The 26,755-nt window shown below is 43.5% G+C and overlaps 1 protein-coding gene across 1 annotated transcript in view; it reads left to right on the top strand.

Annotated features, from left to right (window-relative positions):
- The window catches only part of CHRNA7 (cholinergic receptor nicotinic alpha 7 subunit), a 92,914-nt gene that overhangs the window by 53,913 nt on the left and 12,246 nt on the right, over positions 1 to 26,755 (top strand). The window contains exons 4-5 of the mRNA XM_034784619.1: positions 8,299 to 8,408; positions 26,392 to 26,471. Coding sequence (XP_034640510.1) covers positions 8,299 to 8,408; positions 26,392 to 26,471 — 190 coding nt within the window. The remainder of the gene's footprint in view (positions 1 to 8,298; positions 8,409 to 26,391; positions 26,472 to 26,755) is intronic.

The raw sequence follows: 26,755 nt of genomic DNA, 5'->3' as shown, positions 1-26,755 counted from the left end.
GGTGCGGCGGCAGCGAAAGCAGCTCTCCAGGCCGCCTCAGATGCAGCTGACATGGCACCTCGTTCGATGGCTACGGCTATCTCCATGCGATGGGCGTCGTGGCTTTCCCTGTCAGGGCTCTCACTCGAATCCCAGTCCTTAATGCAGGACCTGCCATTTGATGGCAAGGCGTTATTCGTGGACCAGACAGACACTTGTCTTCAAAACTCAGGGCAGATGGTCACCCCCGGAATTGTCCCTGCACATAAATGTCAGGGTACTCAGGGCAGTTCGCCTGGCGTGCATGGCCTTCCTCCAGCACCTAGGAGGGAAGATGGTCAGAGTCCTCACGGACAATACGACTGCAATGTATTATATCAACAGGCATGGGGGCACACGTTCCGTGGCCTTGTGCCAGGAAGCCCAGTTCCTGTGGGAGTTCTATATAGCCCACAACATCCTTCTGAGGGCCTTTCACCTGCCCGGCAAGTGCAAAACGCTTGCGGATCACCTAAGCAGGTTTTTCTCCCAACAACACGAGTGGTCCCTACACAGGGAGGTGGCCAGGCGGCTCTTCCTACAGTGGGGTATTCCCCAGGTAGACCTCTTCGCCACTGCCCAGAATCGCCTATGCCCACGATTCTGCTCCAGAGCGGGAGAGGGCGAAGGGGCGATATCGGACGTGTTCCTAATCCCATGGTCGGGCCGCCTGTTCTACGCCTTCCCGCCCTTTCCCCTGATAGGCAAAGTCCTACAGAAGGTGAAGGCAGATGGGGCGCGGATTATCCTCATAGCCCTGGATTGGGCCCATCAGCATTGGTACAGGACACTCCTGCAGCTTTCAGTGGCCTCCCCGCACAGGCTGCCGCTTCGACCGGACCTCCTCTCCCAGGAGGGAGGACGTCTCATCCATCCCAACCTGGCCGCGCTCCACTTGACAGCGTGGCTGCTCCATGGTTGAATGAGGATGTTAGACAGGTCCTGCTTGAGAGCAGGAAGCCATCCACATGTCGAACCTACCTGGCCAAATGGTATCGGTTCTCCATGTGGGCGAGGGAGAGGGGCTCCTCCTCCTCCTCTGCATCTCTCCAGCTCATCCTCAACTACCTCCTGTCCCTTAGGCCCCATTTCGGCCTTCCACCCACCGGTGCAGGGCCATTCTGTGTTTTCACACCACATGACATCCCGGTTCCTAAAAGGGCTGGATCGGGCTTTCCCTTATGCTAGACCCCTGGTCCTGCCCTGGGGCCTGAACCTAGTGGTCTCCCGCCTCACAGGGCCCCCCTTCGAGCCCTTGGCCACGTGTTCTTGGTCCCACTTGTCATGGAAAGTGGCATTCCTGGTGGCTATCACTTCAGCCTGCCGGGTCTCGGAGCTTAAGGCCCTGACCTCTGAGCCCCCGTATACGGTCTTCCATAGGGATAAGGTCTAGCTCCGCCCACACCCAGCCTTTCTGCCGAAAGTAGTCTCGGCTTTTCACATGAATTGGGACACTTTCCTCCCGGTCCTCTGTCCTAAGCCCCATTCCTCCAATAAGGAACGATGCCTGCACATGCTAGATGTGCGTAGGGTGCTGGCCTTTTACCTAGACAGAACCAGGCCATTCCGGACATCCCCTCAGCTTTTCGTTGCTTCGGCTGAGCGCATGAGGGAGCGACCGGTTTCCACCCAGCGGATCTCCCGCTGGATCACCTCGTGCATTCGCACGTGTTATGACCTGGCAGGGGTTCCCCCAGCTAATATAGTGAAGGCGCATTCGACGAGAGCTCAGGCCTCGTCAGCAGCCTACGTGGCTCATGTCCCCATTCGGGACATCTGCAGGGCTGCTACATGGTCCTCTGTCCACACCTTTTCATCGCACTATGTGATCGTCTCCCAAACGAGGGATGACGCCGGGTTTGGTAGGGCGATACTCCGCCCGGGTAACCCTTAAACTCCTACCCGCCTCCATCGGGTATAGCTTGGAGCCACCTACTGTGGAATACACATGAGCAATCACTCGAAGAAGAAAGGACAGTTACCTGTTCCGTAACTGGCGTTCTTCGAGATGTGTTGCTCAGGTGTATTCCACGTCCTGCCCTCCTTCCCCTCTGTCGGAGTTGTCTGGCAAGAAGGAACTGAGGATGGGGGGAGTGCGCAGCCCCCTTTATGGCACAACATAGAGGTGCCACTCCAGGGGTCGCAGCGGTGCTCCCCACTACGGGTACTGCTAAGGGAAAAACTTCCGGCACCAGTTCACGTGGCGAGCATGCACACCTACTGTGGAATATACCTGAGCAATACATCTCAAAGAATGCCAGTTACAGAACAGGTAACTGTCCTTTTATTTGTCTTTGTATTCTATATGGAGCAGGAAAGACACCAGTTGCCAGATCAGCTGTTTACTATCAATACTGTAACTGCTGCTTGTGGCCAATATGTAGACTGAGTTTATATGAACAGTAAAAGAATCAATGACGTAAGTGTTTTTGTATGGCTAGTCTGGTAACAAATAACAATAAAATTCATAGATCGGCCTGATTCAAAACCCATTGAATTCGGTGGTCATCTTTCTATTATGTTGTCTTGTTTGGATTAAGAAGAATGACTTTCACTGCATATGTGTAATTCGACAATAAACTGTGCTTATATCTCTGATTACAATTACTGATACCAGCAGTATGTTTATCTGTCCATTATCCAAGTGTGTAAATGCTAAGTTTATCTCTTGAGGTGAAAAATATAAACCTGTTGATATCTTCCTACATGGAGATAGTCAGGAGTAACCCTGAATTTCCTCTAGGTTACAACAGGACCCAGGAGGGACTTCAGCTGGTCCCAGAGCTGCTCCCTATTTTCAGGTGCATCAAGAGAATCTAGCCTAAAATGTTTAAAAGTGTGTGCAATTTGGGTGTGAAAATGCCCTAGTGCACATGCTTAAGGCGAATGCTCACAAAAGAGCACGTTAGTTTGAAGATTTGACCCAGTTAGACTAAGTAAGAGGTTTCCAAACTCTCTTCCTAGTGTGGACTACATTTTAATGCATAGATTGTTTTCTTTCATGGACCATCTCCTGCCCATTCACCATCACATCATGTCCATATGGCAACTATATAAATTGCTTACTTGGAAAGTAATAATAGGAAAATATTTCATGTCTAACTATCGTTTAATGCAATTTAGTAGCTGGAAATGAGAAGGAGAGCCAGCACCACGTAATCAGCCAGTTGTCTGGACAGCCACCAAGTGCTCTGTGTACCATAGTCTGGGAACCTCTGATGAAAATGAAATACAGAATGGACAGTACTTCCTGTACAAAACAGCTTAAAATTAATTCCCTGAAGCCACCGAGTACACATTGTTTTGAAAGGAATGTGGCAACAACAAGGGCCGGGTTCAGTATCTAGGGTTCCTTTTCAACAATACAACACACAACCATCTCGAGCCCCCACCCAGTGACCTGGGACAATTATATAATTAGACACCATCCCCTGGGCACCTCTAAGAGGCAATACTTCCCCTCTCACAAGTACAGAGTCTGAGTGTAGCAAAAACTTTTAATAAAAGGAGGGAAATAACTCAGCATTAATTTGGGAAAACAGCACAACTAGGGTTCATAAACATAAACCATGAGCAAAAGACCCACCCCCAAGTAAGTTAGGCAGAGTCTTTTTCCCCTCAGGTTCTTAAGTCCAGCAACCCAAAAGTCTCTTTAACATGTCCGTCCCTTCTCTGCACCCCACTCACATTGCAGTCGTTGGCCTGCAGCCCCAGAGTTCACCTCCCACCGTGGGTGGAAGCGTGTGGGGGTAAGGAGGCAACTAACATGCTCCGCTGCTCGTGCACTTGCTCATTGGCCTGCGGCCAATTGCCATGCCTCTCTGTGGGGTTCTGCTCTGGCCCTCTCTGCCAACCGCCCTGCTGGCTGGTTGCCACACCTTTCCACCAGCCACCTGGCTGGCTGCTCATTGAGATGTCTTCAGGGCCCACCACTTAACACAGCTCTCACTGATTTCAGCTGTTAGGGGAGCCTCACTGCTGGTGCACACTGGGCAGTGTCTTGCAATAGAGACACTGCCCCAAAGTAGGTCTAATGCTTAGACCTAAATATCAGTGATTTCAGCTCAGTAGAGTACAATAAGATTCTCAATTAGCTCTTTTATTACTTGTGAAGAGAAGAAGAATCAAATGGTGTCTAGGTCTCTTAAACAGGGCCCATATCACCAGGTACAAATACCTAGCCACACCCTCTCTCAACTCATTGGGCTTTGGAACCCATGTCCCCTGCCCGGCGTTCAGTTGAGGGTGAGTCCCTCCATCGGGGTATGCCTGGTACAGTTCTGCTGCCCTTGGTTCACACAACAAGGATAACAACCCTTTATTACTCCTGTCCCAATAACAAGGAGCCTGGGGATCCAACACCAGCCACCAGTGATCCTTTGGGCAAGCAATACCATCTTGCTGAGTAGCTGGGCAACGTGGGTGTGTCCATGCAAATGAGATCAGCTCCTGAAGTCCTTTTCCACAGCTCACCACTATATGTCAGGGGAGAGCTCATTCAGACTCTGCTTACACATGTAAAATATGTGTCCATGCTAGTAGACTCAATCAAAAATCCAGATACAGGGAAAGACTCAACATTGCTACACACTGCAAGAAGGGAAGGGACAAAAAAAAAATCATATTTATTTTCAAAGGGATCCGGAAGTTGACAAGTTAAAAATGACAAAATAATTAAAAGGTTTCAGACATAATGCAGTCATTATAAAAATTGGCATAGGTAAGGTTCTTTAGCAGAAATTGGAAGACAGAAAATAATTGTTCAGCTTATAGAAAATATGGAACTTTAGCAATTCAGACTGTTTGATTAAAAATAATTGTTAGTGGAATAAGCAGGGTGGGGGGAAACCCCCCAAAGGTACTTAGATATCCCGATTTAAGTCTATGTCAAGCAACTGACATCTGTAGAGCTAAAGGACTAAACAACATACTGCTCAGATCATTTGTCAGGCTGACAGTGTTGTAAACAAATTAGACAAAGCGTGAAAAGCACATATTTCAGCAAACTCTATAGCGACGACTATAGAAAAGGCAAAAGTGTCCAGTACATGGTGTCACATGTACAGCATGCAGCAAAACTAATCACGTTGAAACTGTGCTACTCTAACAACACAATTTTGTTAAAGCAAAATGTTTAAAAAAATAAAATAAAACTTGAATGTGAGTAATAGGACTCTGATTGGGGCAACAGACCGATCAGGGTGGTAAACTCAAGTAGAATTTGCATTTGTCTATCCCCTAAAGATTTAAACAAAGCAATTGGATGTGAATGCTACCCCATGAGAATGATAGATAATGTTATTTCCAGAAAGCCCAAGGTAAATCTTTTTCTGTTCTAAATGCCTGTCAGAGATTTTTGGCAAGTGCCACTGGATGATTAAAATTTCATATTGTGTGCATTTAATGCCCTGTTTGGAAAGTTTATGTTTAAAAGCCTGCCATTTGGCTTTGGAGCAGCCCTGCAAGTACTGAAGTATTATATGGAGGATATCTCATGGCTAGTTTGGGTGGAAGTTAATGCAGGGGAACAGGTGATGCATAGCATAATGAAAGGGTATGTAAAATGTCATTGAAACTATGAGAGAAATCAAATCAAGTTAAAGCAAAATGCCAATATGAGCTAAAAAGGAAATTGTCCACATGTTCAGTGAACACAATGTTAAATCTTACCAAAAAACGTAGAAGCTCTTTGTGCGATGGAACTGCCACAAGGGAAAGATGCACTTCAAAGATTCATGGTATGAGCATGTATCATACTATAATCACCCCTACCCATTGCATATATGTGTACTGCCTCTGCTTTCTGACAAAAATGCCAGTTGATATGGGGTGAAGTGCAAGCTCAGTGTCAAGAAAATAAAACACTTCAAAAGCCACTTACATGCCCTATTTTGGTTTAATCAACCTGTAAAGCTCTCAGTGTATGCAATTTCATGTGGCTTGGCAGAAGCGCTCTTGGGAACAGGTCACCAATAAGCCATTGCAAGCCTTCTTGTAATGATAGTCTTTAATATTAAATGGTAACCAGGAAAAAAACTTCTGTTGTGGCACCAATTCAGCAATACCTCTAAGTATGTGCTTAGGTGACTTAGGGCTACAAGGACCTGCTAAGCCTAAAAGGTCTTCTGTACTGGATAATATTGATGAAGACTTTGAGGTTACTGTGACACTGGTCATAATTCTGGCCACAAAAGCATATGACAGACTAAAGCCTGAACCCTTTTAAAATATAGCTTTTCAGCAGCTGGAGGAGACAATTGTAGAAGACCGGGCAGAAGAGAAGTCAATACTTCTAGCTGGTGCGAGATCTTTTGGCATTTATCATGATGAGCTAAGTGTATGAGAGGTCATTACACAGGAAATGCTAGAAATACTCCATAGTGAACATACTCATTTAAAAACCAAGGAAAGAGCCAGATGCACATTCTAGATCCTTGTCTACAGCTGAGAAGCATTCAGCCCAACTTGAAGCCACCTTTCTGCTCCCCCCAATTTTAGGCTGTCTGTGTGCCAGACTAGTCTCATATCGTAAATTAGGGGAGCCCAAGGACTTCTCTAAATTACAATGGCTGCAAAGAGGATTTTTCCAAAGGGACTGTTATAGCAACTAAGATATGCTAATAGGGAAGCCACTGGTCATGTCCCTTGTTTTCTGAGCTGTCTGCAAGGAGCTATTAGGAACTGCTATGCCAGTTGTGCCACTGGAAGAATCCCTACATTGTGGTGATCTGCCGGTGGCTGGCTAGGCCAGCTTTAGGGCTTCTTTGTGCTGGCAGTGTGGTGCAACATGGTGCAACCTTTTGTTGGCTAAGCATGGCGGTCTCACAGATGTAGTCTCAATAGTTGATGTATGTAAAAATATAAATTGTAGTATCCCCAAGAGCTGTTATCACCACGCAGTTCAAGACTGAGGTGGTCTGAAGCAAGAGCTGATCTTTTCCTTCTCAAAGTTGTTGACCAGTTGGTGCTCAGATATTCTTAGAATAATAGTCAAGCATGAGCTAAACACATTGTGGGTTTGAGTCTACCACACTTATTCATGCTGTTCAGGACGTAATGGAGAGCGGTTTCAACAGTAAGATGCATGTGTATGGAAAAAAACAGTTTAAATCTGATATTAAGCTGTTTCCTCCCCTCCTCCCCCAAATATCATGGCTGCTGGTTACCTCAAATTGTGAGCAAGCTGCTCGCAGCTTAGTGGTCAAAGGGATTGTATTGTTTATGGAGAACAGAAGTGGGTCTTGAAACCCTGACCCATTTATTGGAATTTATCTGAATTTTGATCTGGATGTTTCCATGTGATGTGTCTGGGACAAATATTGTGAGAACAACCTTCCTCATGACACAAAACCAGGACAGCAGCCGTGCACACTCAATTTTTAAAAACAAAGTGAATTGAACTTTTGCAAATCTCTGGAAAGATTTATGTGACGTTTCTGGCCAGTTATTTTATCCAATTTTGACTCATTTCCTAAAAAATAGTCACTAAAATATATTGCAGTCAAAGTGTGATACAGTTGATGGTGGGAGATGAGATCCCTGACATTAATGCATTTTACATTAATTGCTTAAAGAGTGACAGATCCAGACCTGCTAGCAACACAGGATTAACTAACCCTGAACTAAAAGCTAGGTCTTGACCATTGTTGCTTGCACTGGGCTGAGCAGCTATCTATGGGAGTTGTGTTCAGCACCTCTCAGGATAGGGCCCATAGTTTTCAAAACCACAGCAGTTAACATTCTTTTTTGAGAGTGAAAAACATGGACTGAAACTCTTTGATTGCAAACGTTCTCTCCTGTAGCAGATTTGCATTGTTCCCTTTAGAAGCTGGAAATTCAGTAGTGTAACCCTTATCAGTAGAGACTCTTGGCTGCTATACCCAAAATGCCTCTGAATGGTTACATAATCCAATCATTTTTAACAAAAGGAACTATCCAAGTTAAGTCTCAGAAGCAAAATGTAATTGGAATTAGTATTAGTATTAAAAAAAAATCTGTTCTGTTCCAATTTTGTGCTCAAGCCAGCATGAACAATAAAATACAAGCATATTGAACCTGCTTTTGTAGGCTGTTGTATGCAATCACTGTGAACTAAAAATGGAATTTTTGTGCTTTGCAATGTTATTTTCAAGGTGGCTAAAGTCATTCTTTCTAAACATTTCATTGTCTGAAGCTAAATAATACTTTTAAAATAAAAATAAACTTTGGTTGGGGCTAGATAATCTCTAGAGAGAGGTAGTGAGTGGAAAAAAGTGACACTAACACATTTCTTTGTGTCAGTATTGGACAGATTACTATTTACAATGGAACATGTCTGACTACCCCGGAGTGAAGAATGTTCGTTTTCCTGATGGTCAGATTTGGAAGCCAGATATTCTTCTGTACAACAGGTAGGCACATCTTCATGAAAAGTAAGCATAATTATTCCTTTAGAATGTCTAGGTGTTGGTTACTAGCATACAGTGTGTGGAAAGCAACCATTATGGTGCTTACAACAAGAAAGATGATGATGCAAGTGCTTACCAAAAAACGTAGTTTCAGTTTCAGATACAGTGTGATTATAGAATCATAGAATATCAGAGTTGGAAGGGACCTCGGGAGGTCATCTAGTCCAACCCCCTGCTCAAAGCAGGACCAGTTCCCAACTAAATCATCCCAGCCAGGACTTTGTCAAGCTTGACCTTAAAAACCTCTAAGGTAGGAGATTCCACCACCTTCCTAGGTAACCCATTCCAGTGCTTCACCACCCTCCTAGTGAAAAAGTTTTTCCTAATATCCAAACTAAATCTCCCCCACTGCAACTTGAGACCATTACTCCTTGTTCTGTCATCTGGTACCACTGAGAACAGTCTAGATCCATCCTCTTTGGATCCCCCTTTCAGGTAGTTGAGAGCAGCTATCATGTCCCCCCTCATTCTTCTCTTCTGCAGACTAAACAATCCCAGTTCCCTCAGCCTCTCCTCATAAGTCATATGCTCCAGGCCCCTAATAATTTTTGTTGCTCTCCGCTGGACTCTTTCCAATTTTTCCACATCCTTCTTGTAGTGTGGGGCCCAAAACTGGACACAGTACTCCAGATGAGGCCTCACCAATGTCGAATAGAGGGGAATGATCATTAGATTATAATTAGAATATGATTATTAGAAAACTAAACTTTACTTGCACTGTTTAATGATGTTGATGGGGACAATTTTCCCCTGCTCCTGCCTGAAATGTCACTCTTTTTGAGGTAGAAGAGCTCGATTGCCTGTAGGCCCGCTCTTACTCTTTGTCCGGTTATGCCAGAAGAAGGCCAGGAGACACTGGATGTGCTTTAATTAATCCGCAGCTTTATTCCTAAATATCTGGGAGTACTTGGCAGATAAAAGTGTGCAGTACAGGTATGCCATAGTCATTTACGTATACCTGATAGTATAATTTACACATATCCCCCCTTTACCCATCCTGGTCCCCAGCCAACCTGCTGCTGGGACCCTGCAACACTGCCCTAAATGAGGGCTAAGGGGGGCTATGGAGGGTGGGAGGGGTTTGGCTCCCTCTCTTACCACTCATAGGAGCCCCAACCTCCTCCTGTTTCTGCTCCTTTAAAGAATACTTCCTCTAAATCCTTTACCAATCCATTTAATCTGCTTGTTGTATTCCTTCCCTACGGAGTACCTTCACTTGGCATCTTCCCATGCCTACATAATGAGTTGCAACATCACAGCGTATCCCCGCCCCATTTCATGTTCACCCCAACTAAACCTCCAACCTGCTGTGGGAAGGAAAAAATGTCCCCATGTCACCTTGGCCCATCTAGCATTGAGGGAAAAAAGTCCTTCCCAGCCCACTGAGAGAGGACCAACTAGCATAATTCACACAGCACATCATGACAAACCCTGGTATTTAACTAGTCCCAGGGGTGGGAGTGTGGGTGCTGCTCCACTTGGTCCTGGTAAAAGAGGGCTTTTCCTGCCCCAGTGTGGCCCTAAATAGACCCCCCTCTTCTGGTCACTTAGTGGGGAGAAGTGTCAGTGTCCCCACCCTGACCTGGGCTGAAGTTGCCGCAGCAAGTCACTGGCTTTCTAGCCCTCAAAGGGGCCACACACCTTTTCCTGCTTAATGTGCAGGAGGTCATTCTCCTGTCTGTGCTCCCCCAAGCTATAGAAAATGTTAGCATACCATTAAAGGAACTGCTGCTGTCTTCTCTAAACAGCTGACTCTTTAGGTCTTTCAGGGCAGGCAGGTAGGTAGCAGCAGAAATTACCAATTGCTCAATGAAGGGAGTCTGAGCGGCACTGATAAATCCTCCTCTTGCATCTTTATCTGCCAGCTTCATTTGTGGGATTTGTTTAATAACAAAGATGGTACAGTACTGCTCTTTGTAAAACCACTGAGTGTTTTAAACATATTTTATGCTTTTATGTACACTAAGCTATACAAGTGCCAGTTTGTTTGTTTAAAGTGTATTCTGTGCTGAAGAAACGGGCTGAAAAATTATGATGCTGCAGCAAAATTAGTACAAGGGTAATTTTATATGAACTCTTGTGAAAACTATGAAACTTTAAAAATATTACATAAAATATTTCCAGCAAATCACTTACTCAGTTAATTTTTAGATGGGTTCACCATAAGGCCATAATGAAACTTTCAAAGCAACCTTAACTATGGAATCCCTTTACTTTATGGTGTTCTGGTAGTAAGTCTGAGGTGAGTACACATGCTAGTACATTCAGGACTTAATACCAGGAGTATCACCTATTAATAAATACACTGCAGAACCAAAAGCCATCTAAGCTTCTTATTTAATAATAAAAAAGCTATATCCTATCCTCATTCATCCATCAAGTAGAAGTCTCATTAATTTTAATAGGAGTTTTGTGTGAAAATTGGGTGTAGAATAAGGTCTTTAATCTTCAATATTTTGTTAAGACAAGATTCATAGTTCATTGATAAATACTGGGTGCTGCTGCTTTGATTACTAAAAATACCTGATGTAGTAGGAGATGAAATGTGGGTTTGTTTTGCACATGAAATGTAATTTGGTGTGTAGGCATCACCACAGTGTAACAAACCCCAAAGTATTCTTTTAGCATTTGTTCTGACACTGGTGAGTGTATCTAGCCTTTGGCAGCGTGTAGTCAGTTTTTCTGCAGGTTTTAGAATCAGTGAGAACTGCCTGTTAAAGCATGTCATTTATTTGAAAGGCAAGACTTTGCTTCACCATATAACATCAGTCTGAAATACTCTTTCAATAATGTATATATTATGCATGGATTCATGATGCACATCTAAGAGAAGTTATGAGAAATATAAAGGCTGTTTGGAATTGCAGAAGTAAATCTATTTGGATATATTCTGTCCAGATTATACCCTATGCAACCCCAATGTAATCCACAGGATTGCATGGGTTACACATGGGGCAGAATTTAGCCCCATGGGACCCAATGCTACTCTTTTGAATTCAAATTTCTCTTAAGTATTATGAAAATAAATTATTTCACTTCATTAATATTAACACTTTGAGAATTACCTTGATTACACTAATTGCCTCATATAGTCCAAGGCTCTATGATACTGTAAAAATGAGACCATCTGTCTGAACAGGGATACGAACCATATCAGGAGAAGCGAGAGCAGATTCTAACAGTAATTTCAGTGCTACTGTCACCAAAGTTCTATCAGGAGCTCAGATATGTTACTTTTACAACAAAGTTGACTGAGTTTTAAACAGATTTTTTTAAAACTTCTACTCAAAATGTATGAAGTGGAAAAGATAGCCTTCAGCTAGCAAATCTACTTGTACATTTGTATTGTCACAGATCTTGATGGCTTTTGGATTTAGTAGACTTTGCTAGTTGAGCACCATTCCTGCTAATGTTGGATCAACATCATATATGGTATATTGTAGGTTTCTGTTATGAAACAAAAGGAGCTTTATTGTAGTTCCTTTGTGAAGTAAGTGTGCTCTCCATCCTTTCGTGTAAATCCAACAAGTCAGATTCTGCCCTTAGTTATACCCATACAGCAGCCTCTTTGTACAGCTTTTATCTCACTCATTGTTAAGAAAAAGTTCCATAAACAAGCTGGGAACAGACTTTGGCACCAAATTGAGTCTGTAATACATGCATATGTGCACTCCAACTACAATCATCACAAATACTTGTTTGTGTACAGTCACTTATTTTGTATGTGCAGATTTTGTGTGCACAACTCAGATGGCATATTTGAAAATTTGTTTCCAATAATTCAATTTGATACTCAGAGTAACTATTCTATAGCAGAATTACAATTTCCAATGATAAAGTGTGTGTGTGTATGTGTGATATAATCAGTGCCATATGTTATCAGCTAGTTCTTTTATACCCATACAGTCATAAATGTCACATGACCATACAATTATAAATAGGTATAATACACAGTTTTTTTAATGTTACATAGTTTAAAGTTCATGTGCCATGTTACAAAGTATCCATCCATACTGATTTTTGTGTTAAACATTTCTTTGCTGGATCAGTTTGCCTCCCTGTTAAATAATGAATAGGTTAAAAAGTTTTCATGGAAGTTGCAGGACTGATATTTGCCATAAAGGATGGGTGAGAGCATGAGGAAAAACAGCTTCTATTATTTAAAAACCTCCATCTGTAGACTCTGAACATCTTTAATTTAGTGCCTCCGACTAGAGCATTCCTTTTTGTGTCAAAAATCTGCTGAATGCTAACAAAAACTACCAATGCAGTGTCAATATTGTTTTCTGCAGGGCAAAATAATTAAAGAACCTATCAAACAAAACTTACCTTAAAACCTCTCTCCTCCAGTTTTGGTGTTGAATAACTGTAGCATTTTCAGTCTATATATTCATTTCACTTGTGTTGATGGTGAAATTGCATATATGTGCATGTGCATCTCCACATGTCTTGTAGAATCAGATACATGGCCTGCATATTCAGGGACTGTAACTGATTGTACAGCAGTGCTTGCCAGCGTACAATATCTGAGAGCAGGATTAAGCCAAAGGCTTGCTTTAATATTGCCAGGTTCTTGACTCCTCTGATTACCAGTGTTGCTCATTTGAAGCAACACTGTTCTCATTTCATTCTCAGGTGTGGTCTTTGCACACTTTGCAAATACATTCCACAACATATAATGGGAAAATAACAAATAACAACTATTCAGATTAAATATGTATGCTGTATACTCATTTTTTTTCCTGCATGGCCTCTCAGAACAAAGGACATGGGGCTAGAGCAATATTTCTCAAACTGGGGCCACCGCTTGTGTAGGGAAAGCCTCTGGCAAGCCGGGCCGGTTTGTTTACCTGCCCCGTCCGCAGGTCCAGCTGATCGCAGCTCCCACTGGCCGCGGTTCGCTGCTCCAGGCCAATGAGAGCTGCTGGAAGCGGTGGCCAGTACGTCCCTTGGCCCGCTCCGCTTCCTGCAACCCCCATTGGCCTGGAGCAGCAAATCGCGGCCACTGGGAACCGCGATCGGCTGGACCTGTGGACAGGGCAGGTAAACAAACTGGCCCAGCTCACCAGGGGCTTTCCCTGAACAAGTGGTGGCCCCAGTTTGAGAAACACTGGGCTAGAGTTTCAAAATGTTTGCCTTGAATAGCACAAAAACTAGAAATGGAGTGAGGAAAGCATTCAAGCATGTACTTAAGTGCATCCCTGTTCAGAACAGCTTGCTTCACTGTAAGCCCATGCTTAAGTGTTGAACTGAGTAGGACTGCCTCTCTGAATTGGAGCCTAACTGATGAGTTTGAAAGAGTGAAATGAAATTAAATAAAACAGAAAAATGCTTGACAATGTGGGACCGAGTGCAGGCACACGCATTCTCCCCTCCCTCCACCCCACTTTGTAACAAGAATCAGCAACTGGGGAGTGGTGGGGGGAGGAGGGTGGAGAGGGAGGGGGCTCTGTGCCATTACAGCAGCAACCATGTGTACTGGATGTTGAAAGGGTGGAATAAGAGCAAGGCCATAGCCCAGTCCTTCTCTTCAGCAACTAGCACAGCAGAGTAGGTGGCATGCTGCACCTCTCCAAGGATAGCTGCTGCACTGCTGTGTACTGCCTGGGAGACCACACAAAGGATACAGCCTGGGGCTTTTGGCTGCAGTGCTGTCCATCTGACACAGCAGGGGACTCCACTGGAAGCTACAATAGATTAGCACATTTGTATTTGGCATGATATAGTATCTCTGTGGATTGGGTGATTATAATTTTTTATCTTCTAGTGTTTAGTGTCTAGTGTGGCTATAGAATTATCCCTTAAATTGTATGATTTTGTTTTTCAGTCTAGAGACTGTTCAGAACCCATGTGTACATTATGCCATAAGATTGAGAAATGTCTCCACTTTGTTTTGAAATGCAGCTTGGCAATACTTCGATTGAAGATGGCAGATAGCATCAAATTCTTATGGGGTTGTCATAGAACAAGAAGTGAAACAAGCAGAACTTCTCATTAACTGAGACCTAATAATGGACAATGTTACCAACATCTATTGCAAACCATTTCTGAGGCGGTGGATGTTTAGTAGCAACTCCAGAGTGTGTACTGTTACCAGCAGCAGTAGCCGTATTGTCATGTTTTTTTCCTCTACTAGCAGTGGCACTCGCAGCGGGAAAGACTGAATGGGAGGTGATAGTTTAATACAGCTGTTTTCCGCCATGTCCTTGCTCTGTGTCTGTATTTGAGAGAGCACCTTTATGACAGCCCCAAGTTGAACAGGAATGGTGTATGTATTATAGTGGCATAGTAGTGCCACATTAGTTGAGTTGTCCCAACTTCTGTTTAAAGGTTGACCTTTTAAAGTCCTCTAACATTGACATGCTTAGTCATGTTCCTTTAAAATATGGTGTGCCTCAGCAGGGTACAGGATAGGGTTGGTGATCCAAATCTGGGGTCATTTGAACTAGGTGTTGCAGAGATACAAGCCCCTACCCCCCACACATTTTCTCCAAAACAGCCATTTTCCAAAAAGATTTTAGGTATTTTTTTTGTTCGCTTGGCTTTTTTTTGCGAAGAGCTAGTGATGAGTGTTGAATCAATGTGGTCAAAATGGTCTTAATCTGTTGAGTTTTATCAAAGCGAGTGCATGGCACCCACTAAATCCTTGTTTCTCAAACTGGGGCCGCCACTTGAGTAGGGAAAGCCTCCAACGGGCCGGGACGGTTTGTTTACCTGCCCCGTCCGCAGTTCCGGCCAATTGTGGCTCCCACTGGCTGCGGTTCGCTGCTCCAGGCCAATGGGAGATGCTGGAAGCGGCAGCCAGTACGTCCCTCGGCCTGCACCGCTTCCAGCAGCCCCCATTGGCCTGGAGCGGTGAACTGCGGCCAGTGGGAGTCGTGATTGGCCGGACCTGCGGACGGGGCAGGTAAACAAACCGGCCCGGCCCGCCAGGGGCTTTCCCTACACAAGTGGCGGCCCCAGTTTGAGAAACACTGCACTAAATCTTTGAGGGACCCAACCTCAGAACAGCATTTAAGAACATGTTCTTTGTTTGCATAGATATGTAGTGTGGAATTATTACATTCCATATGCACTAATAAAAAAAAAAGTGCGGGGGTTTCTATGCAGCCACTTTATGCTTATCTGGGCAGTTCGAGGAAATATACCGACCCCATTGCCCCGGTGAACACACAACCCCTGACATTTCTAGTTCAAACCTTTGTGCTCCTGAGCAATAACAATTTAATAACTCATGTTTCTTGCTGCAGGTTGTCTGTTATAATGTGTTTAATTTACGAGGAGGTTTACTGTGAACACCGCAGAATAGTTACCAGCCGGTCTAACCAACATTTTTGTTCTATTGGGTGAAGAGGAGTTGGAGACAGTGAGCTTTGTGTGTAGGAGGGTGGGAATGGGGGACCAGGGATAGGGTTGCGGTGATGGAGGGAGTGGGAAATGAGGACAGGTGCTAAGCAGACCTTTGATTGGTTGTTTGAGAAGATCTGTATTTTGGCTAGTACGTGATCTGGGAGCAGATTAACATGGTCTTTCCAAAAAAAGACAGCATGGAGATTTGGAACTGACAGCAAAGGTCCTTGACCCTGAGGGAAAAGAAATATGAGTGCTGTCAAGGTTGCTAGTGTGTGGGTTCTGGACAACTTCTGGACCACAAGGTTGCAGAAGTTTGTGGGAGAGCAAGGAGTACACCATGACATGGGGATTGTTGCCTACAGACTGCCAGGTTGAAAAGAAGTGGGCTGCATTGGCCATCATTGTTTTGCCTAGTTGGTAGCATCCAACTTGTGCCTTAAGAGGTTGTGGTATACTGGACATTGTGATGATTGACTTGGGAGGAAATGATCTGGCCTTATTCCTGGTATGCGCTTCATACAATGTATGAGAGCAGATTTGGACTACATCAGACTGTGCCCAGGTGCTGTGAGAGTTTTTGCTGATTTGGCTAAATAATTGCTACAGTGACAACATGAAAGTTATAAATAACTGTTGGAAAAACATTAATTGGGAAAGTGGAAGGTTAATGGCTGACCAAAAATGTGTATTGTATGACATAGAAACATTGGAAGCTCTGACACTACATTGGTTTTCAGAGATGGGGAACCTCTATTGGGCAGAGGCCAGAGATCTTTCTTTCAAACATAAAACTGTTAGGATTTCGGAACAGAAACCCTGTCTGTGATTTCTCTCACCAGCTGTGCCACAAACCACACCCTCCAACCATTCTAAAACATGACCAGGAGCACCCTTCTATTGTAACATAGTTGTCCTTTGCTCCAGGCTCTGTCTGTCAGTTAGGTTATATGGTGGGGGATGTAACAACAATAGAAATATTTGTATACCAGGGAGGGAGGACTTCAGGGAGATGTGATCCCTGCTGGCAGTGGGGCGTGCTGGGTACAGTATTGGGGAGGGGGCCAGGTTGAAGGGGTGCACACATTGAATGGGTCAGAGGTGTGGTTAGGAAGGTGTGCCAAAGCAGGGCTGATGTGTGTGGGTGGGAAGGTCTGGTTGTCTCGGTATGCAAATTGAGAGACATGATATGTTCAGCTGCCTAAATTACTACTAGCTCCTACCAACAATAGAGCTTTTCCTGTTCAAAAAACTAGGAAATTCAGTGGCAAAAATATACAGTAACACAGAGTTGAAGTTGCTTGGTGGCCTGTCATCCCCATGCAGAACTTTGAGTTGAGCAAAACTCAGACTTCTGAAAAACCAGGAAATGCACAGTTAAGGGTTGCCCATGCAGTTCGGTTGCTGAAATGAACAAGCTCTTCATCCTCTTTTACAACCTATTTAGTGCTCCAAAGTGAGAGTTTGGATGCACCAGTGGAAGCTGGGGGTGAGGCTGTTCTAAAAATTAGGTCCATATTTCTATTTCTTTCAATGAATTTTTAATCGGATGTCTCTGCTTACCTAACAGACAAAAACCTATGTATCTTGTATGACGCACATTCCAAGAAACATTTCATATTAAAAAAACCACAATACAAATAACAGTTATAGGAAGACAGAGAAACACTCAGCTACTGCTGATAGTTCATATAGTGTCTTGAACTCTTAGTTACAGAAGATTCAGCAAACACTCTGTCTCATAACACAAGAACATGTTCCACTAAATTAAAAAGAAGCAATTTCAGAACTGATTAAGAAGGGGATACTTTTTCTTGTAACACATAATTAGGACCCTCAGCCACGGGACATTAAGACCAAGAATTTAGTATGATTTAGAAAAGGATTAGACATTAGATGGATAACAAGAATATCCAACATTATTAAGATAAATAACATTTTTGGAAGGGTGTTAAGTCTCCTGCTTCAGGGCTTAAGCCAATATCTCAGTATTAGCGATCAGGATAGGAACTACGTGAGGAGGCAGATTATCCCACACCTGCCATCGGTGCAGGGCAGTGGGGGGAAGAAGAGAGAGTCTTACACCAATGCATCTGGTGCTGGCCACAATCAGAGACAGGATTCTGGACTAGCTGGACCTGGAGGCTGATCTGGGCTGGCAATTCCTATGTTCCTGAATATTTTTATTAGAAGTGTTTTAAAGAGTAGCAGAATCTCACTTTAGTTTAAAGCAGTGTTTCTCAAACTGGGGCCGCCGCTTGTGTAGGGAAAGCCCCTGGCGGGCCGGGCCGGTTTGTTTACCTGCCCCATCTGCAGGTCCGGCTGATCTGGCCGTGGGTCGCTGCTGGAAGCGGCAGCCAGTACGTCCCTTGGCCTGCGCCGCTTCCTGCAACCCCCATTGGCCTGGAGCAGCAAATCACGGCCACTGGGAGCCGCGATCAGTCAGACCTGCAGACGGGGCAGGTAAACAAACTGGCCCGGCCCGTCAGGGGCTTTCCCTACACAAGCGGCGGCCCCAGTTTGAGAAACACTGGTTTAAAGGAGTCTTCTGGCCTCTTTAGCCCCCTTCCTGTCCCACAGATTCATCAAAAATTGTATCTGACGAAGTGGGTATTCATCCACGAAAGCTTATGCTCCAATACGTCTGTTAGTCTATAAGGTGCCACAAGACTCCTTGTTGCTTTTATCAAAAATTACTGTAGCAAATTGGCAGCATGAGCTAGGCCATAAGACTAGATTTTGATCTTGGATACGCCATTGTAACTATGGAGGAACCTTGAGGAAGTCAACGGCATTGCTTAGTTACACCAGTGTAAATACCAAAACCTGCCCCATTGACTACGTACCTTTTTTTTTAAATCAGGGGAGGGGCCCAATCAGATTAATTGTAGTGTGGCTATACTGGGCCAAATTCTAGCCTGAGTAGTGTTCCTGCAGTATCACTGAAATCAGCAGAGGTGTAACAAAGAGCAGAATTTAGCCTGTGATATCTTTTTAAATTTTGGTTAATGCAGTCACACCTGAGATTATTGCTAAATTGCCTGTAGGGCCAAATTATGGCTCTGGAGGGACAGGGGGTGTACAAAGGTTTGGGGACTGCAGCGCCAGCACTCAGGTGATACGAAGGGATAATGTCTGCTGGATGCTCAGTGGAGCAGCAGTTTAGCAACGTATAGCTTCCTCCAGCACAGGCTGGCTTTGACTTCAGTGTGCTTTTGGGCAGGGCATAAGTGATTCACAGGTTGGGATGGCCATAGCCAATCCCTTTCCTAGTCCCTAGGTATACGCCCTCTAGGATATGCAATGCCATTTGGCACTGCTAGCTAGCCACTCTTTCTACCAAAGCAGCCATATTAAAGCTTTGACAGATGGCTGCTCTTTAGTCTCTAACTTCCTGTCTTTTTCTGCAGTCAGCTGCAGGTGTAGGTATATAATTCCCCAGCTCAGGGAAAGACAATATATCTGTATTGTACATCTGTTTTCCTGGTTCTTATGTGCCAGATAAGAGGTTTTCCTATCATTCTTTGTCCATGGAAATGACATGACCCTTTTGTTTTTCTGATGGCTGCTAGTGATTTTGTTTCCTGTCTTTGCCATATGTTTTCTGATTAAACACACCCCTGCTGTGTGTAACAACCAGATTTCCCTTCTCCCTTTCAGAAGTTGCATTGTTTGTTTGACTAGTTTTGTATACAGTAGTTGCATCCAATATGTCAGTTGCAGTTACATTGCCCCCCGTCTACTTGATAATCATCTAGATGAGTAATGTCACTGTCACAGGTGTTGTTGACTCACAATATTGTTATAGCAGCACATAGTGACAAGGTTTTACTGTCAACCACTTGAGTGCATCTCTCTAGGGCCCACATTGCTGCCCTGCTTATAGCATGCTTGTGTGCATTTGCATTCAGCGCTAAATGAGTGAGGAAACTGAGGATGAATTCTGCTACAGAGTTCCCCATACCTAGCGTAACTGCTGTCAGGATTAGGTGGTTGTTTCTAATTTAAGCAGTGTAATTAGCACTGCACTTGTCCACACATCAGCATAAAAAAAAATCCTTGAAATGTTCCATTCATAAGATGGAGCATCATGTGGCCTGAGCAGGTGTTTTCACATTGATTTTGCTTAATGTATCTTTTGCTGCAAATTAGTTTTCTCTTGAGTGTCTTTTCCAGTCCCTGATCCTGGCTACATTTCTCTCGCTCTCTCATGCATGACTAGCAGTGAAATGGCAACTCCAAAAGTGGACAATTTGTTCATTCATGTCCAGACTACCAGTGACTAAGATGTTTACGTGCATGCCTTAAAATCTGTTCTTTTGGAAGAGGGTGTACTGATGTATACAATGAGGTATGACAATCATATCTAACATACTAACAAACAGATATATAGATTTTTTCTCTATTCAGTGATGCAAACTAAAGTTATTTTAAGCCTGATTTTGAAATGTTGCCCATAATTTTTGATACCTCTACTTTGTTGTCCAATGCCGGGCATGCAAAATGCTTATTTACAGAGATACTGAGCTCTCTCAAAACCAACAGCACTCAATAGGCAAGGCGGATACTAGCACCTCCTGAAAATCAGTACCTAGGTATCAGGGCACCCAAAATTAGAGGCCACTTTTGAAATTTTTTGATATACTTGATTGTACAGGTGAATACTTACACTGTTTATGATAACGATATATACCTCTAATTCATATAACTGGAAGTTTAATGTAATTTGTTCATGTTATTTTTATAATCCTGGTACATTAACCTTTACACCACGATTACTGAAAACTAATACTATTTGGTACATATATTTATTACAAAAAATCCTACAGGCAGAAATTTAATTACATGACTGAAGTGACTATATTTTAAAAGGAATCCGTATTCTTGTGTAATTTTTCCATTGTGACTAGCGTAGCATAATTGTCTTCTAACAACTGTCTCGTATAATTGCATGGTATTTTGCAACAGGTACTTTCATTTCCTGTTGACTTATATATGGACTTGTAGCTGTAACTGCAAATTTAAAGCCATAGATATTAGACTGCTTCTTCACTTTGATTTATTCTTATATTTAACCATTTCCCCAAGCCTTACTTATGTTGACTGGTAGCTGTATCCTAATGGAGGAAAGCCCACTGTAGCTACCGTAAACTTTACTATCAGCCCACTGTGCCTTTGTATATAATCTTTGCCAGTTTATTATTAATAGTAGCTGCAAGCCTTCATTTCTCTTTAAAACTTCTACAGTAGAACCTCAGAGTTACGAATACCTTGGGAATGGAGGGTGTTCATAACTCTGAAATGTTCGTAAGTCTGAACAAAAACAGTATGGTTGTTCTTTCACAAGTATACAACTGAATATTGACCTAATACAGCTTTGAAACTTTACTATGCAGAAGAAAAATGCTGCTTTCCTTTAATTTTTTAGTAGTTTTACATTTAACACAGTACTATAGTTGCCCTTTTTTGGGTCTCTGCTGTGTGAGTGTGTACTTCTGGTTCCAAATGAGGTGTATGGTTGACTGGTCAGTTCGTAACTCTGAGGTTCTACTGTATATCAACCCAAGGCAGACTTTGTGCAAATTTATCATAGTACAGTATTGCAAAAATGGTGAACACCCATATTAGTGGTGTGCTTATTAGTGATATTATCATTTTCCAGCTACAATGTTCTGACTAATTAGGCCTCATAACCACAATTTAGTTTTTTTTACTCTGTGATGATTTTTTATTCTGTAGACTTTCACCATCTGCTTTCAGGATACAAAATACATTTTAATATATAGTCAACTATGTGAGGCGTTAGGGGGAGAGAAAATCGAAATCACCTCAGTGGCATACTATTGGCAGCTTCACAGCTTCACCACGACTGCTACTGCAGACCTTGGTTCATGCACGTCTCCTTCATGAGTCTGAGTACAGCCCCCGTCTCCTTCTTAAGGATACTACCAACTTCCCCTCGTCCCCCAGTCTCCTGGGCAGAGCTGGTATGGAGTCAAGCTCCCTTGCATGCAGCAACAATTTTTCTCCTTCACACTTACTCCAAGGATGGCCATCTGTGGGGCAGGCCTACCGTACGGAGTATGTGTTGCAGTCCCAATATGGAGGGGTGAATGTAGTAATTACATTGGCATACTTACTGCCTATTGCAATAATAAATAGCATATTTATTGTTAAGTCCAACTCTGTCTGCTGTACAAATAGAAGACCTGTGTTTGAGCAGTGGTAGATCTCGAGTCCTGGTATTCTATTTTAGCTGCACGTACATGCAAACTAAAGCCACTTTGGAAAGTTCCTTTCCTTGCTCATCAGTGGCTGCCAGTGAACACAGCTGATAATTTACATAATACCTTAAAAGTTAGTGGCATGGCTCTTTAGCCATTTGCCTGCTGCCTAGGAGCTCATCACTGGAATGTGCACCACAGTTTTACACTGCATTACATTTATTCGTTTTCTGAGGAGATGCCTCCATGTCAGAACTGCCCTTGTGTTTAAGTCAAGAGCTGTTTCATCTCAATTTATACCAATCAGTATCTTCACCTCTTAAAAAACTGTCCGATTCTTCTGTTCCCCTCTATGTGACCATATTATTATATCCATATCATGATGATACCCTGTGATGAAGTTCTAAAGCTTCATTAGGAAAAACATGGTAGCTAACTATCTCAATTTGAAGCATTGCACTTCAGAAAGCAATTAAAAATCTAGACTATGGGTAGAATTTTCAAATGTGCCTTAGTCCCATTTCTAAAAAGCAGTAAGAGGTCTAAATCCTACTGATGATTTTCAGTCAGAATTCTGCACCCAAGTCTCTTTTGAAAATGGGACTAAGCGCCTAAGTCACTTTGATGCTTTGGAAAATTTTACTCTACGCAAAATTCCCAGAAATCGGGGGGAGAGGGACAGGCTAAGATCCTCAGGAATAACTGTGTGGTGCATGGCTCAGCCTCTGGGGGGAGGTGTAGGAGGGCAGAGAGGGCTAGAATCTGGCCCAGTACATTAATATTCCTTTATGTACCTCAGTGTCCCCACTCATGTTACACAGCATTATGTTTGTTTTTAACTCTAATTAGTTTGGGCCTCAGCCAGCACCCCTTACTGGTGTCAGTGCATTTACTTGCATGAGTAAGTATTTAATGTAAGTAGGGGGTGCAGAACTGGACCTTTTTTCTTTTAAAGTGAATGAGTTGCATCTTCTGCTTTCATTTCTCTGAAAACACATTCTCTAACCAATATCCATGCACATCACAGTTGCAAAATTTAGCTCTGTTCCTGTCTTCAGACTTCACGTTAATTTGTTTCAGAGACACTGACAACTACATTGCTTAATATGTAAACTTTCTGTTCATAACTTGAAAACAATGTAACTACAGTTGGTCAAATTACTCTTGCAGATCTGGCTCTTTTCTCTGTTTTGCAAATTATTCAGAATTAGTTTTTTAAAATATATTAATTATTGGGAAGCATACAGTGGTTTGAGTATACGTAGCTATTAATCAAACACTTCTTGCCTTGTTCCATGACTGCACTGAGTTACAGTATTCAAAAATATATCAATGCAATTACCAATCCTCACTGGAATATCTGACCTAAATTGCAGTACTGTCTACAAAATCAATGCTTCGATCTATGGTATATACAAAATAATTCTGTTTTGCCTTATACCAGACAGATTGGTTAAAAACAATGCATACAATAAAGGTAGCTTCTTAGTATTGATTAGTGGGTCTGTGCTAGAAGGGCGCACAGCTTCCTCTCACCCTCAGTTTCAGTTATGGAGAATTTGCTGTGTTGGAGTCCTTTAGACTCAAACCCTTTTCTAATACTCCTTATCCACCTTAGTCCTCCTTAACACCCCTCAATCCACAGCCCTCCCTAATTCTGCATCTGAACTCACTGACAATGCCTCTTATCCTTCTGGCTCATGAATATTGTACCTTCACCCTAGCTCAGATCCAAAGCCTACTCTGCTGATGCTGTTTTTGAAGTTGAGAAGAATCTAAACTGCTAATAGGCAGGGAGAGCAGAGCCTCGTCAAGTTCAAACCATCCTGTAGATAACGTGGGTTTCTTGTTCAGCTAAAGCACAGACTGTGCCATGGAGACAGATGACTGAGGGTGCTGTCACCTATTTTCAGTGTCTCAAGAGGGGCTGGCAGCATTTCCTTGTGGCCCAGGCTAATTTCACCTGTATTTTCTGGGATTTTCTCAGGTGCAGGTCCACAGCTAGGAGATCTAAACCCAAGCTGTCTACACCAAGCTTCTGGTTTGTTTTTGATAGTGGCAAAAATTCTTACCCAAATGGGGTGATTTTGGTTTAAACGAGCGGTGAATGTTACTTCGGCTTAGGGTTACTTACCAGCAGAGTACTATGGTACTGCACATATATAGAACAAAAGAATCCTTCATGGGACACTGGCAAAAGGAAAGTCTCACCCCAAACCCTTGTAAGACGTTCCATTCAGGTGGTACTTTTACAGACCTTGTCACTGGAGCATCCCAAACATCTGGAAATATCATGAGTTGAGAGCTGCCTCAGAATCTGTATTGTGCAGTAGTTCCTCACTTCATGATTTTTAAAATGTACCAGTTACACACACATACATGATTTACAAACAAAAAGACATGGCACAAACCAAATACCCATCACTCCACTCACCCCAAATTCATTTAATAGCCTGAAGAAAGGAGGAGGCCTGGAACCAGCCTGAACAGTCAACAATATGTAGCTATTTGCTATTATGACTAGCTTAAAAATCTTTGTTGATAACATAAATAGAATTAAGGCAGTTAATCCATTAAACTTTTGTCTCAGGAACAAAGAGTGGCTTTTTTGGGTTGGTTTGGTTTTGGTTCATTTTAATATATGTTACGTATAGCAGCTTCTAGCTTGTGTATCTCCTAAGAAAATCATTACTGACAGAGTCGAAGGCCAAAAGGGAACACTGTAACCATCTAGAGCGACCTTCTGTATAAAACAAGCCATAGAACTTCCTCATACTAGGTCAAATGTATTTGAGATATCACTTGGCAATAATTTTTTTTTTGTACACACACAAATACGCAATTAGGCAATGCTTTAAAACAAATGAAAGAAGCTAATTCATTCCTAATCTTAATAACAGTTGCATCTATACTGATAATCTAAGGCAGTGGGCTCCCACCTTTTTATGCCCAAGATTACTTTTTGAATTTAAGTGCAATCCACTCTCACGTTCACTGGGCTGGGGCAGGGGGTTGGGGTCTGTGATGGGGGACGAGAGTTTCAGAGTATGGGAGGAGGTTGGGGTGCAAGCCTGTGGGAGGGAGTTTGGGTGCAGGAGGAGGCTCCAGGCTAGGGCAGAGTGTTGGGGTGCAGGTGGGGGTATGGGGTTCTGGCTCTGGGAGGGGGCTCAGGGCTGGAGGTTGGGATGCGGGTGCCTCCTGGGAGGCACTTTCCTTGGGTGGCTCCTGGTCAGCAGTGCAGCGGGGCTAAGGCAGGCTTCCTGCCTGCCCGAGCCCCACACCACTCCCAGCAGCAGCCATCATGCCCCTGCAGCCCATGGCTCCGCATGCTGCCCCTCTCTGCAGGCATTGCCCCCTGCAGCTCCCATTGGCCACAGTTCCCCATTCCTGACCAATGGGAGCTGTGGGAGGGGGAGGGTGCTTGCAGGCAGGAGCAGCATGCAGAGGGAGACCCCTGCCTCCCCACTTCCCTGGGGCCTCAGGGGCGTGCTGGCCGCTTCTGGGAGCGGCGCATGGCCAGGGCAGGCAGGGAGCCTGCCTGAGCCCCGCTGCGCCACCAGACGTTTAGCAGCAGGAGATCACAATCAACTGGCAGAAGCTCCAGGATCGACCAGTCGATCACAATCGACCAGTTGATGACCTCTGATCTAAGGCATTACAAACAGCACTAATAGTAATATTATTTCACAGCACTATTAGATTAAAAACTGAAACAATAATAAGGGCTGATTTTAGTTTACCAGCCTCCTGATTTGTCAATTCTGAGTTAAATACTCAGAGTTTAATCTTGTGTCCACAGAGGTGAATGGAAGACGCCTGTTGATGTCAGTGGGGATTGACCAGGCTTTAAGCTATATTAAATAGTCTTTTCACTGAGCAAAAGTAATTGGCCGTATTGGGGGCAGGCAAGGAGGAGAAATTGGTCATAAATCCTCTCAATGTTCATTAACTCCTCTTAATGCTAATGAAAGTTATATGCCGCTGGCAACAAAAGGAGGCCAGCTCTCCTTGTAGAGTTCCTCTAGGATTTTTGGGAAGGGTTTATTTCACAAATTGAAACCAATCAGCGATGCCATTGTAATTAATCTAATCTTAGATTATAGACCAGTTGATCAGAGAGCGCGCAAATGAGACCATTAACTGCTGATTTACAGCTGTGTTTATCAGGAGTAACTCCACTGAAGTCAGGTACACGACATTGGGATAAAGTTGGAGTTAGAGGAGAAAACAATCAAGAGGTTTTTGGTTTGGGGGGGGGGGGGAAATCCACATTTTGTAAGAATACTGCAATTCTTTAAGACCTCATTGATTCCATCAGAGTGTAATTCAGCTCTTCTTCCCTCCCATTCTAGTGCTGATGAGCGATTTGATGCGACGTTTCATACCAATGTTTTAGTCAATTCTTCAGGACACTGCCAATACCTACCCCCAGGTAAGAAATAGATTGTTTTCATGTAATAGCTCTCGCCTACTCATATATGAAGTCATCTCACAGTTTGGATAAAAACTCTTTCATACTACACCTCTACCTCGATATAACGCAGTCCTCGGGAGCCAAAATATCTTACCACGTTATACGTGAAACCGCATTATATTGAACTTGCTTTGATCCACCAGAGTGCACAGCCTCGTCCCCCCCACCCCCGGAGCACTGCTTTACCACGTTATATCCGAATTCGTGTTATATCGGGCCGCATTATATCGAGGTAGCGATGT

This window comes from Trachemys scripta, chromosome 10 (assembly GCF_013100865.1).
Source record: "Trachemys scripta elegans isolate TJP31775 chromosome 10, CAS_Tse_1.0, whole genome shotgun sequence".
Lineage (NCBI taxonomy): Eukaryota > Metazoa > Chordata > Testudines > Emydidae > Trachemys > Trachemys scripta.
The sequence above is the reverse complement of the archived record's forward strand: the minus strand, read 5'-3'. Positions and strand labels throughout refer to the sequence as shown.